Source organism: Plecotus auritus (genome assembly GCF_963455305.1).
Source record: "Plecotus auritus genome assembly, chromosome: 4".
Lineage (NCBI taxonomy): Eukaryota > Metazoa > Chordata > Mammalia > Chiroptera > Vespertilionidae > Plecotus > Plecotus auritus.
Window position 1 is genome coordinate 19,157,822 of NC_137775.1, and position 13,717 is coordinate 19,171,538.

At 34.2% G+C, this 13,717-nt stretch overlaps 1 protein-coding gene across 1 annotated transcript; it reads right to left on the minus strand.

Annotated features, from left to right (window-relative positions):
* Window positions 1–571: 571 nt before the first annotated feature.
* LOC308245999 (protein LEG1 homolog) lies at window positions 572–11,958 on the minus strand (the record flags this gene model as incomplete). Its single annotated transcript, XM_080663862.1, has 6 exons — window positions 572–678; window positions 1,368–1,606; window positions 5,398–5,534; window positions 6,019–6,203; window positions 9,860–9,946; window positions 11,643–11,958. The coding sequence occupies 6 exons, from the start codon at window positions 11,956–11,958 to the stop codon at window positions 572–574; spliced, it is 1,071 nt and encodes a 356-aa protein (XP_080519988.1).
* Between the last annotated feature and the right edge of the window lie 1,759 nt (window positions 11,959–13,717).

Sequence of the window (13,717 nt, forward strand, 5' to 3'; positions counted from 1 at the left end):
AATCCTCAACCGAGGATATTTTTCTACTGATTTTTAGAGAGAGTGGAAGGGAGAGAAATACTGATATGAGAAAAGCACATCGATTGGTTGCCTCCTGCATGAGCCCTGACCTGAGCCTGGGTCGGGTAGGAGCCTGCAACTGAGGTAACATGCCCTTAACTGGAATCGAACCCGGAACCCTTCCACGTGCAGGCCAACACTCTATCCACTGAGCAAAACTGGCTAGGGCTAACATTGTATCGTGTAAGAATGATCTGTTAGAGAGGAATTTGCCTTGTTTATCTGCCAGTTTAGAATGAACATTGAAAAAATGATCAAAACCTGCCATCAACATAGATGTTTGTATATGCATATATAACTCAGGCATTCCATAAGATTAATTTAGCTTCCACCAGATATGTACTGAACTTCTGAGAGCAGCATAAGGTAGATCATTGGTTATTAACTTCAAAAATACAAAGGTGCAACAGAGATAGTAGGAACCAGAGAAATTTTCATAAAATCTAAATTCTAACATTTAATTGCTTTTTATATGTAATTAAATTGGTCAACATAATAGCATAAATTTAGGCTATTCAGAAATTGGTATTAAGAGTAGCCGCTTAATGAGGAATTGTGCCACGGACCGTGCAGGTTTTAAATTCATAACCTTGTTCCAGATTGTAAAAAATGCGCCTCCTGTGAAAATAGAAAATAAAGTATATTTTCAGTCAATAAGAGTCAACTTTGAAATCTAAAAACAAAATAAATTAAATTAAAATTCCTAATTATAGGATTTGGAATATATTAGTAGCTCTGCCTGACAATTACATTTGTCAAAGAATGTAAGGAAATGCATTGTGCTGATAGTTTAACAGCACAAATGAAGAGCTATTTATCTTATTTATCTTATTTAAGATGAGACCTACTCAAGAATTCTGAAACAATGCATTGGACACAATATTTTATGGAATAAATCAAGGATAACTACTAAGTGTTCTTTTACTTCAACTAAAATTTTTAAGACCCATAGTAACACCCTTCCCATTCCTGCTTATGATTTTTTTTTATTGGAATGAATGTTTTCCTGGGAGGAGAGACCTAATTTTTGTTCAAATGACACAAAAGCTGAGTGATATTTGGCAACTCAGCCTTCCTGGACCTTGAAGTTTGTTATGAACAGATGAAGTAGAACTACAGAATCTACACTAATTCTAAAATGTTGAGATTGAAATGTATAATATCCATTGATATTTTCCTATTTCCAAGAAAGGGAATATTGACTGGTAAAGAAAAACAAAACCCACAAAGACAGCTTTAAGCTTACATCTGCTTATATGACTTTGATTCATTTATTTTTTCATGCATATTATAGCTCAGAATCATACCTGTGAGTTTATTTATTTCCGAAGTGAGTTTAACTAAAGTCATTAAGGCTTTTTCCCGTATGTTGAAGTTACTTGTGAGAACTATACGATCTTGATCTGTGAGTAGCCTGTGAGGGACACCCACTAATACCTCTGCTGAACTTTCAAAGTACGGGCGATATAATGCTGCTTCCAAAAATTCTATGGTAACTAGAAAGTCCAGGCTGAAGTCTCTTTCAGTTTCAGAAGAATAGAATGACCTAAAAGAGGGAGATATTATTAGCAACATGAGTTTTAGAATATTTTATTTTAAATGCAAATTAAAGTTCAAATGTGTGTTTTCTCTCATATTCCTTAGGATAGTTATATAATTTATCGATAGCTCACCTACCAATTTGTACAATTTCAGTATAATATAATTAATCCCCATAATATCTTCTACATTGTGCCTGGCTAGAGAACCTCATCAACAGCCACAGAAATTTAAAATTATAATTTAAAAATTTTTAATGCACTAACCAATACTTCTCTTACTTTCATCCAATTTATTCTTCATGATTTCCCATTGTATTTCTTCACTATCTAATTCCTATGCTATTCACTTTTCTTAACATCAGTTGTTTTCCACAAAGGAAGCTCAGGGACTGGGTAAAATGAGCCAATATAATCAGTACGCTATTATCTAATAGCAGCTTCTGAGAATTGTGCAAGAAAATACATGGTTGATTCTGAAATTTTGAGAAGTTGTGAGATTAAAAACATAGTAAAAAGATATTATGGAATGAAAATTCATATGTTGAAATTAATATTAAAAAAGACTAATAGAGACCAGAGCAATCTCTCTCCCTAATATTCAGGGAATTTTCTAAAAGAGATAATTTATACAAAAGATAGAATCAATATTTTTTAAAAAATAAATTGGGTCAAAGCAAGTTCCAACAATTTCCAATAGATTGAAATAAAACTGAAAACAAATTCATAACAAAAAGTAACTAGAATGTTTTATATATTTGGAAATTAACCCATTAAAAATTAGTCAAAGAAAAGAGTCACAATAAATTATAAGACAATATTTATTAGATGTAATGAGAAGATGAAATATTAAATCTTGTGGTATATAGATAAAACTACACTTAGAAATAAATCTATAGTCCTTAGTGGATATAAGTTATCTTCATTTTTATCTTGATGTAAATAAAAATAATTTAGCAAAAAGAAAAAATAAATATAGAAGCTAAAATAGTGAAGTGGAAATTAACCTAAAAACTTTTTTGGAAGTAAAAAATTTGTTCTTGCAAAATATGTGGCTTAATTAGTAAAATCTAACAAACATATAGGAAAGAAATCACACCAATTTTACACTAAATCTTCCAGAAAGGCACTTTCTAACTCACCCTCCATCCCACTGTATACTTGATAGCCAAAACTAAAAAGAAATAATAGCAATGGAAAATTGCAGGTCAATTTTGCTTGAGATTCAAAAATTGAATATTATGTTAGTTTATCAAATGTAGTAATGCATATTAAAAAAAGATAACACATGGTGGCCAACTTTGTCTATTTCAGAGATAGAAGGTTAATATGCCATGTGAAAATCAAGCAATGTATTTTTTACATTAACACAAAAATAAAGAAAATTATTTTCCTAAATTAATGTAAGAATTGGCTGATATTTAATATTCATCCATTAAGAAAATGTTGAAAGCTAAGAATAGAAGGGCAAATCCTACCAACAAAGGTTATCTATGGAAGTCCTACACCTGATTTCACCACTTTTATCCAACATCGTACAGCAATGCAATAAGACAAGAAAGTTTCAACTCTTAGTAGTGAATCACTTGGCTCATTCATCAAATAAATAAATAAATAAATAAATAAATAAATAAATAAATAGAAAATTAATAAATTACATGATTTGGAAGACATAAACACAACTCTCAGTATTTACACAGTAAACTATTTATACAAATAATATGAAGGAAAAACATCCCATTACCTATGAGAATTAATAAGTGAATAGAGCAAAATATCTAGATACAAAGTTATACTAAAAACCCTGTGCTTATATACCAACAAAAATATATTAAAAATTAAGTTGAAAAATCAATAGCATTAATGATAATATAAAAACATCAAACATCAAACATGTAGTTTTCAATGAAAGATGTTAAAGTTGACACAGGAAACCATAAGTCACCATTGAAAAATACTAAAGAAAGACATAAACATTAATTTTAATCACGTGAAACGGCTGTTTCTCTAAATCTTTGAATATTAACTACTTTGTACAGTTCAACCTAATAAATGGGGTAAAAGTATTGCAAAGGCATAAATTTCTCTCCCAAATTCAATGAATTAATGAAATCCCAATCCATTTTCTAACATTTTTTTTTCTGCTGGTGAAATTAACATTTAGTATTTTAGGATTTTAAAATTATTTCCACATTTAGCTACTACTCCTCAAAGGAGTGAAATGTGACTATAACAAGTATTAGATAGGAATGAGCCTGGCCAGCATGGCTCAGTGGTTAAGCATTGACCTATGAACCAGGAGGTCATGGTTTAATTTCCGGTTAGGACACATGCCCAGGTTGTGGGCTCGATTCCCAATGTGGGGCTTGCATGAGGCAGCCAATCAATGATTCTCTCATCATTGATGTTTCTATCCCTCTCTCTCTCATCCTTCCTCTCTGAAATCAATAAAAACATATTAAGAAAATAAAAAGGGAATTAGGTCACAGCTAGTGAACTGCAAAGCCAGCAAGGAAGCACCGAAGTTCTTTTTAAAAAAGAAAATGTTGAAGTAATGAACATAACACCATTAGCATTAAAAATGCATGGTGTCAACCTTTATTATAACTGGACAATTTTTAATACTAAAAGAATGGAATAGTCATAGAGTGATGAGGAATGGAAAAAAAGAGTCTGCAGTGGCAAAGAAAATAGAAAAACAGTATTTTATGAATAAGTGAGGAGATTTTGCCAAGATCATTATCTAATTCAAAATACATCCCATTCACAAAATCAATATTTTCAATTAAAAAGAATAATCTCTCTAAGGTTTTCTGAGGTCCCCATATCAATGTATTGTTATGGGAATAAACATCAAGAAGTTTGTTGAAGGCAATTTTAAGACAAAAATCTCCTGTTTATTTACCGAATGCAGATAATTTAAATCTCTACAACTGGCATTTATGAGATGACCAGGAGGGCTTGGGTAGAATCAGGCAGTCATGGACAGTGCTAGAGGTAGGAGCACAGAAGCTGACAGAGTCAAGGAGGAGCTGGAGGCAAAGGCCTAGAAGAAAAACAGCACCAGAACCAGGATCCCGGACTTCTCTTGAAAGCTCTTATTTAATTAATACCTAGATAAGGCTGGCTGATAATTAGCAGCACTGTAGTCATTGTCAACTACTAAATGACATTTCCTATATTTGCTGGGATTTATGTTAAGCGGGCAAATTTCACATAGTTTACTCCAATACATTTTTATTTGTAAGAAAAGAAAAAAAATGATCATCCCTTTAAGAAATCACTTAAAAAGTATTATATGTATCAGGTGATTGGGTGAACTGCATCGACTTGCCAGGTAATGAACAGATACTACTTACTTCAAACCATTTCTGTTTTTTGGTGGTGAGGTGTGGTGCTGCAAATTGAAATCTGACTCAGAATCCTTTACCGCTGTATTTGCATAGTTCCTTATATAAACATATAGAACCCAAGAACAGAAATAAATTGCATCTTGCATCCATTAAAAAACTTGATTAGATAAAAATAATTATTTTATTATAAACTGAACTGTCAAAAAATATATGACACTTCCTCCTGGTAGAAGTGTAAACAACCAGCCATCTTTATTTCAATATCTTCACCGATTGACTATATGATTCTTCCATGAATTGCAAATAAAAAATAGAAAAACTACTTCCTGAGACATTTGGAAAAGATGAGAAATGAACATTTGAGACAAAGAAATTTATACATTATGTTATACAATGCCAGAAAGAAAGGGAAACTTTAGTTGTATCACATAGAGCAAATATCTTACACGTCAGAGAACTTCGATGTTCCAATATCAATGCCTGCTTGATGGGCCTCCCACATGTAAAGGATCACCGTGTCTTCATCTATGTTGTAATGAGGAACATCTCTGATAGTGAAAGTGATCTCTCTGGACAGCAAATACTAGAGAATAAATAATATGGTCTATATAAGTAGATTATTTCAAAATAAAATTAAAATAAATTTAATCACCAACATCATGAATTTCTAAAGTAAAATACTGTGAAATATTCATCTAGCTGGTTGTCTAGAAATAGGTTTATTTTTAAAATAAATTTTAACACTTGAAAATGTTAAACTTTAGGTATTTGCTCTACAAACAGGTGTATGCTAATCTATTTGCACAGATAAACATAATTTGGTAATTATCAATTTTACTGAAATAAATTTTTGTAAATGACAGTATACTAATTTGATGTTAATCATTAACTTAGCATAATGTCAGCACACTAATAGGAAAAATTCCAGAGGAGAGAGGACAGAACTATGCTTACAGTTTTATCTGCTTGTAAATGTAAGTTTAATCTATTTTTAAACCATAAATCTCATAGAAGACCTCAGTGTCTTCATTCATCCTACTCATACAAATATAGTCACATTCTTTTACCTGATAAAACCTGTTGGCTGCATCCATAGCTTGTGGGTAGGATGCACGGCATTCTGCAATCGAATAACAGAAGTCAGACCTGTATTCTTCTCGAGATATTAACTCCACCTGGTATGGTAAATCCTTCAGAAACCCAGATTCAATTGCAGCAAGAAAATACAGAACAATCACATAGAAGTTAATGCCTGTAATGAAGCACAAGAAAAGTGTCTGGAATCATCAACTGTTTATTCAAAACAGGAGTTAGCAAAATTACTACGGTTTAGCCTACATAATTTAGCTGGTTTATCCCCCAAACCATGATGTTAAACTTGTTGAATCTAGGAAATGCACAGGACTAAGAAAGCCTAGGGTTAATCACAGTCATAAAATGTTATACATACCAGGGGAACACTCTGGGTACAGGTACTTGTGCATGAGCTAACTGAGTCACCATGGTTTCAAATTATTTATGTTCTATATTTATTTGCTCCTCAAACAGAAAATATATAAGTTATGGATGAAAAAAACATTTACCTCAGATTGGGTATATATGTAGATGATGCTCAAATATGTTCCTTGTGGAGACTCTTTGCATAAAATGAAGAAGTTTTGAATGAACTATCTTGTTTATCCTCTCAGTTTAGAGATTCATGTTTCTGACTTTCTTTCCAATCAATATCCAATACATTTCCTTAATTTTCAATTTGTTATCTTTCTTCTGGTTCTTGATGCCAACGCATTTTTACCAAGCACTCACTATAGTACTTGTGCATATTCTGTTTTGGACTATTCATTGAATTCTCAATTCCTGTATTCATCTCATCTACCAGTGTTCTGGCAACTTCCAGTCCTGGATTATTCCTAGGCCTACTCCTTAGCCTGGCTTCGGTACTCACAGGCATGGATCCATGCTTTCTGTTCATGAAATGCATTTTCTGTGTTCCTTCTTGGCAACCAGAGAAAGAACCATCAACATTTTGATTGTTTATCTAGCTGTGAAGGAGCAGCCAAGGTAACTAATGATATAAAAACACACGGGAGGAGATATGCATAACAGGAATTTCAAGAAATGTTCTCCGGTCCTATTGTTTTGTCATTATTTGAAACTTGGTAACTAAGTGACCTCTTTCCACAAAGGATTTTGTTCATTACCAAGTATGACCCTTATTGCTTTAATAGTAATTTAAAAATATTTAAAATTTTCAATTACATTTGACATTCAATATTATATTATTTTCAGGTGTACAGAATAGTGGTTAGACTTTTAACATACAAAGTGATCCCCCTGATAGGGCTTGCACCCACCTCACATTATATGTAGTTATTACAATATTACTGTATTTCCTACGGTGTACTTTATAATCCCATGATTATTTTGTAACTACCAATGTGTACTTTTTAATCCCTTTACCTTTTTCTCTCAGCCCCCCAACCTCCTCCCATGTGGCAACCATCAGTTTGTTTTCTGTATCTATGAGTTTCTTTTCTTTTGTTTATTTTGTGTGTGTTTTTTTAAGATTTCACATATAATTGAAATCATATGCTATTTGTATTTCACTGTCTGAGATATTTCACTTAGCATAATACCCACTAGTACCATTCATGTTGTCACAAATGATAAGCTTTTATTTTTTTATGGCTGAGTAATATTCCATTGTATATATGTACCACTTTTTTATCCATTCATATTTTGATTGGAGCATTTAATCCATTTACATTTAAAATAATTATTGATAGGTATGTAGGTATTGCCATTTTATTAATTGTTTTCTGATCATTTTTGTAGTTCTCTGTTTCTTTTTTATTCTCTTGCTTTCTTCTCTTGTATGTTGATGACTTTCTGTAATGTTGTATTTGGATTCCTTTCTCTTTATTTCTTGTGTATCAATTGTAGATTTTTGGGTTTGGGTTACCATGTGCTTCATACATGCTAAGCTATGCTTATAACAGTCTATTTTACATTGATGGTTCCTTAAGTTCAAACATATTCTAAAATCACTAGCATCACTCCCCCTCTCCACATTTATGTTTTTGTTATTATTTTATATTTCTTTTTTGTGTGTTTCCATGTACCTCTTAATTTATTGTTGTAATTGCACATGATCTTTCTACTTTTGTCTTTTAACCTTTGTTCTAGCTTTAATGTTGGCTGATTCACTGCTTTTATTCTGTGCTTGCCTTTGTCAGTGTGGATTTTTTTTTCTTGCGATATTTTCTTATTCCTAACTTTGATTTTTTCTCTACTTCTTCTTGAAGAAGTTAGTTCCTTTAGCATTTCTTGTAATACTGGTTTGATGGCGATGAACTCCTTCAGCTTTCTCTTGTCTGGGATCACCTTCATATTTGAAATGTGCATTTATAAGATTTATTTTTTTCAAACTTTGGTGACAACTCAATTTATATTTTTTAATAAACCATTGAAAAGCAGCAGATATATTAAATGTAGTCTATATTGAAATTGATCTTTAAGACCTAAAATAAGCCTTTCCACTGGAAATAAAAAATTATCAAAATTTTTTGCTGATTGGGCTTTAGGAAAACAAACTGGTACAGATATAAAGTTTATTTTTAAGATGGAAGGGTGAGTGTTAAGAATCTATCACTAGCCCTGGCTGATGTGGCTTAGTTGGTTAAGCATAGTCTAATACACTGAAAGGTTCCTGGTTTGATTCCTGGTCAGGGAACATGCCCAGGTTGCATTTCAATCCCCAGTAAGGGACCTGCAGGAGGTGGCCAAATGATGTTTTGCTCCCATATCTATACTTCTCTCTCTCTTTTCCTTTCTCTCTAAAATAAATTTTAAAATATTTAAGATAAAAGGAATCTATTACTAGCTTTAGAAAAAAGCAAATTATTCAACATCTCTCAGCTTATATTTGATTATTCTTTTACTAGAGGCCCGATGCATGAAATTCATGCATGGGGTGGGGGGTGGGGTGGAGAGTCCCCTCAGCTCAGCCTGCACCCTCTTCAAACCAGGACATCCCTCTCACAATCCTGGACCGCTGGCTCCTAATCGCTCACCTGCCTGCCTGCCTGGTTGCCCCTAACTGCCCCCCTCAGCTGGCCTAGTTGCCCCTCACTGCCCACCATGCCAGCTTAATCACCCCCAACTGCCCCCCTGCTGGCCTGGTCACCCCCAACTGCACATCCTCTGTGGCCTGGTCACCCTTAACTTCCCCCTCCCGCCAATCTGGTCACCTCTTACTGGTCCCCATGTCAGTCTGGTTGCCACCAGCTGACCCCCTTTGCTGGCCTGGTAACTCCTAACTGTCCCCCCTGCTGGCCTGGTGTCCCCTCATGGCCCCCCCTCCACCAGCATGGTCACCCCACGCAGCCTGCCTGTTCAGTCGTTTGGTCGTCCCTCACTAATACCCCTGCTGGCCTGATCATAAGCAGCCATTTGTGAGGGTGTGATGGTTAATTTGCATATTACCTCTTTATTATATAGGATGAGGATATTAATATCATGGTAAGGATTCAATTAAACTATGTTATCTAAAGTACTGTGCTTAAATAAGATGCTAGAAAGTAGTAAATGTGGAATAAATAGTAACTAGTTGAAGAAGGGGTTGGTGGTGTGTGTAATAAGCAACAGAATGTCTGAAACACTGAATACCTTTAAGGATGATCTCCTTTAGTATTTATCTAAAATTAATAATATTTTGTACATAATTTAGAAATTGTGTAAGACTTACCTTTCTTATTTGTTTTCTTAATTGATTAGCCCCCATAAAAATTGCACAGAAAATTGTATATCTTTACAAAAAAATTCAGGATTCACCCCATACCAAAGCATAGAGAGCAAGCCTTACAGCCACTGCTCAGAAAAGAAGCATGGGGTGAATTTAACACTTACCTCCCCAGCCACTGTTGATAGATACACAGCCAGGAGCTCCAGCATCGTAAGCACAGACGGAACTATTGGGAGGTTCTGAAAATCGATCTGCAGAGTAAACAGAATATGTAAATAAAAAAAAATAACTCTAGGAAGAGAGTTTAAACTTTTAATAAAAGTCATGAGTTAAGGGGGCAAAGACACAAATACTCCCCTCCATAAAAATAGAAAGAGGGTTATTCCTGTGAATAATATGGCCCATTCATAGCATTTCACACTTCATTCACTTTGAGAGCTGAAAGCTTCTCAGAGATGTCAGCTTGTAGAGACCACTAGACCAGCAGAGTGTTTCAAGGCTGTTGGTCACTTGTTTTCTCCGAAATACAAGAGCTGCTTGCAATAATTCAGATGTGCAGGAAAGCTTTTTCAATACCAAAGCACCACGCTCTAATCCTTGCTTCATTTTATACTTAGCCTGAGTTTCTTGGAAGACTAATCACTACCAAAGAAGACCACTTGGAAAAGAATTTCATGAAAATGGGAAACTTGTTCAATTAAGGAACCTTGGTAACAAAGAATTTGATTCTTGGACTAGAAACAGTAAAGCCAAGTTGAGAAACTCACCTACACAAGAGGAAGAAGAGAGAAGAGCTTTCTAGATAGAAACCCAGAGTTCCAAGCTGAAGCATCTCATCTCTGCTCCATGCCCCCATCCTATTATATCAGTACAAGAAGAGAGTGGTCTAGTTACTAGACCAGTTCTTTCCTGTTTTCATTCCTTTCTTCTGTCTGAATTTAACGAGTAGAAAGTAAGTTGAGAGCCACACATTAGATACTTTTTTCACTAACAACTTATGAGGCAAAGATTAGGCTTTTAAGGAAAAGTACCTTAGTGCCTGAAGCCAATTTCAGCATGTCAGTAGGGCTGAATCATCTGGAAATGGCTGAGGGCATTTCCACAAACCAGAAAAGGATGCATAAATGATTGTTTGCTGCCAGACAGCTGAGGGCATTTCAATCTACATGTTATTGCCTCCTGCTGGCCAAACACCTGAACAGCCGAAGGCAATTCTTCCAATCTGACAATGGATTCTGTATACTAAACTCCTGGTCTTTGATGAGTATATCTACCTTGCCTTAGGACAATTTGTGTTAATAAAAAGCAAGGGAGACAAGGGAGAACTTGATTTCTTTAGCCAAGCTCCTCTGGCCCCCCAAATGCCTTCCAAAATTATGTCTCACCTCTGGACTCTTGATTAATTTACACACAGCACCTTCTCCAGATTCCTGAACCCCTTCAAGATGCTGGATCAAGACCACTGGCACCTTAGTTAGTATGAAACTTCACTCTGGGTTTCATAGTTGAAAGAAGCCTTTGTCATATTTCTTATAATAATCTCACCTCATGAAACAAAGGGGTTTATAGTACCACATTTCTTTGACAAGATTGTCAGTCCTTAAGATATTGATGATATCTCAAAAAGTGAAGATTTTGAAACTAGAGGGGAAGATTTCTTCTCCAAGTAGTATGCTTATCTAGTTCTCACAAATTAATTTTAAAAACTGTAATTTTTACCAAAAAAGTCTATAAAATGTTAAGAATAAGTATGCCAAATGATTTTACTAATAAAAAATCATTTGCTTAGGTCATAAGAAGGTCTGAATAGAAAAATGTGGTTATATTGACTATATACTTCATGAAAATTCAAATAATTACATTTAAGCATATTAACTATAATGACACTGTCAGTAGTGAAGAAGGAAAAAAAGCAACCTTTCTTAGAAAAAATTAAAATGTACATACCTGTTTCATATAGTTTTCCATAATATAAGGTGAGTGCCCATAGTACATTGTCGGTTTTGTTCTTTCCAAATCCAGCAAAATATCTGTTTGATTTCTTAATAAGGATTTTATACATTTTTAATCGATCAATATATTTCCAGGAATCAATGACTGTTTTGTTATTCTGTACTGGAAATTCTGCTATGTCCCCATTAATCTGGTCCCAAAAAGGGGGGTAGCTGTCATTTTCATCTGTGGCTGACTCTGGATTTGGGGCCAATTCCACAGAAAAAAAACTCAGGAATAGAAAAGTGGGGGTAATCAAAGAAGACCACATCTTCTCACTGCTCTTGTGCTTAAGCCTAATTCTCAACTTGTAGAGACTAACTATATTTATAGAGCTGATGAGGATCAGATGATATTTTTCTGCCAATTAGAAAATGGGGAATATCTGAGTAGATGATAATCTAATCAACCAACATCTGCATAGCTAATGATATTCGATGATAATAAATGGGCCTCTGCCAATGTAGATATGATAATTAGACTGATTAATGGCACTAGATGTCAAGATACCAACGATGGTCCTTTTTAAATTAATTTTTTTACGATTTTTAAATTGATTTTTAGATAGAGAGGAAGGAGAGAAACATCAATCACCTGAGTCTTGCATGCCTTGTACTGGGGATCGAGCCCGAAACCCAGGCATGTGCCCTTACCAGGAATCCAACCAACAACTTTTCAGTGCATGGAATGACACAACCAACTGAGCCACACTGGCTAGGGCATGACAGTCCTTTTCAAGAGAAAGGAAGGTTCAGTAGATCTATCTAGTGTTGAGAATCTGAAATAGTGGGGAAATCTTTAGTATAGATTACCTAAAAGTCAATCAACTTCAATAAACATTTTCATTAGATATCTTAGGAGACTGAACCAGTGGGCACTATCTACTTTCTATGTACTTGTAAGTGCACTGGAAAGAAATTTTCCTTTAGTTCACCTTCTAGTGTAGCTCTCCATATACACTAGTAAACAACTACTTTCGATTTCTTATCTACCCTTGGCCATCAGAGTCACCCTCCTTCCTTTTCTGAATGCATAACATTTGCATTTATAGCACTTCACAGTTCACAATGTACTGGCATTTACATACTAAATATTAATTGTATACCAACTAATAAATACTTTGGTGTTTACCAGAGTATTAACTAAAAAATTGTCCACAGTGCCCTAAAATTTAGAGATTCCTGCAAACAAATTAATAATATACAATGATTTACATGCTAATAAAGCGATATACAAAGGCTAAGAATTCTGGTTCAGGAGCTGGGGAAGGTGAAATAGGAAAATTAATTCAAACTGGATGTTTTATCTGAAATCAAAAGTTAACTAAGAATTGAAAATGCAAACAAGTGGCCTAAAAATTGGAGAGATGAAATACTATGTGCAAAGATATTAAGATAAACATATGAGAAAAAGAATATTCTGAAAATGAGGGCCTATGTGTAAAATCACCAGAAATTAGGTTGCTAAGTTAGGACATGACCAGACCACAAAGGTTAATTCATATCAATTTTAACAATGAAGGAACATTTAGTGACTTTAATCTTGGGAGATTCATTGTCTTTTGTTTTTATTTTAGAAAAGTTAATCATATACCTGTATTTCTAACTGTATTAAATCAAAATACATATTTTCTGCCAACATTTTGTTTTATTTATATAATGAATGAATAAGGATATAAACAAATAATAACATGACTTAATGTAGTTAACTTTTAAAAACATATTTTTATTGATTTCAAAGAGGAAGGGAGAGAGAAACATTAATGATGAGAGAGAATCAGTAGTTGACTGCCTCCTGCACACCTCGTATTGGGGATTGAACCTGGGCATGTACCCTTAACAGGAATCAAACCCGGGACCCTTCAGTTCACAGGCCAACACTTTATCCACTGAGCCAAACCAGCTAGGACTGTAAAGTTAATTTTACAAAGAAGGAGATGTGGATACTCCTCACAACCTGTCTCTCTGCTCTCAGTGACCTGGTCAAGTCAATGACCTTTAGCTCCCTTGTTTATGTAATGGGATCAAGGA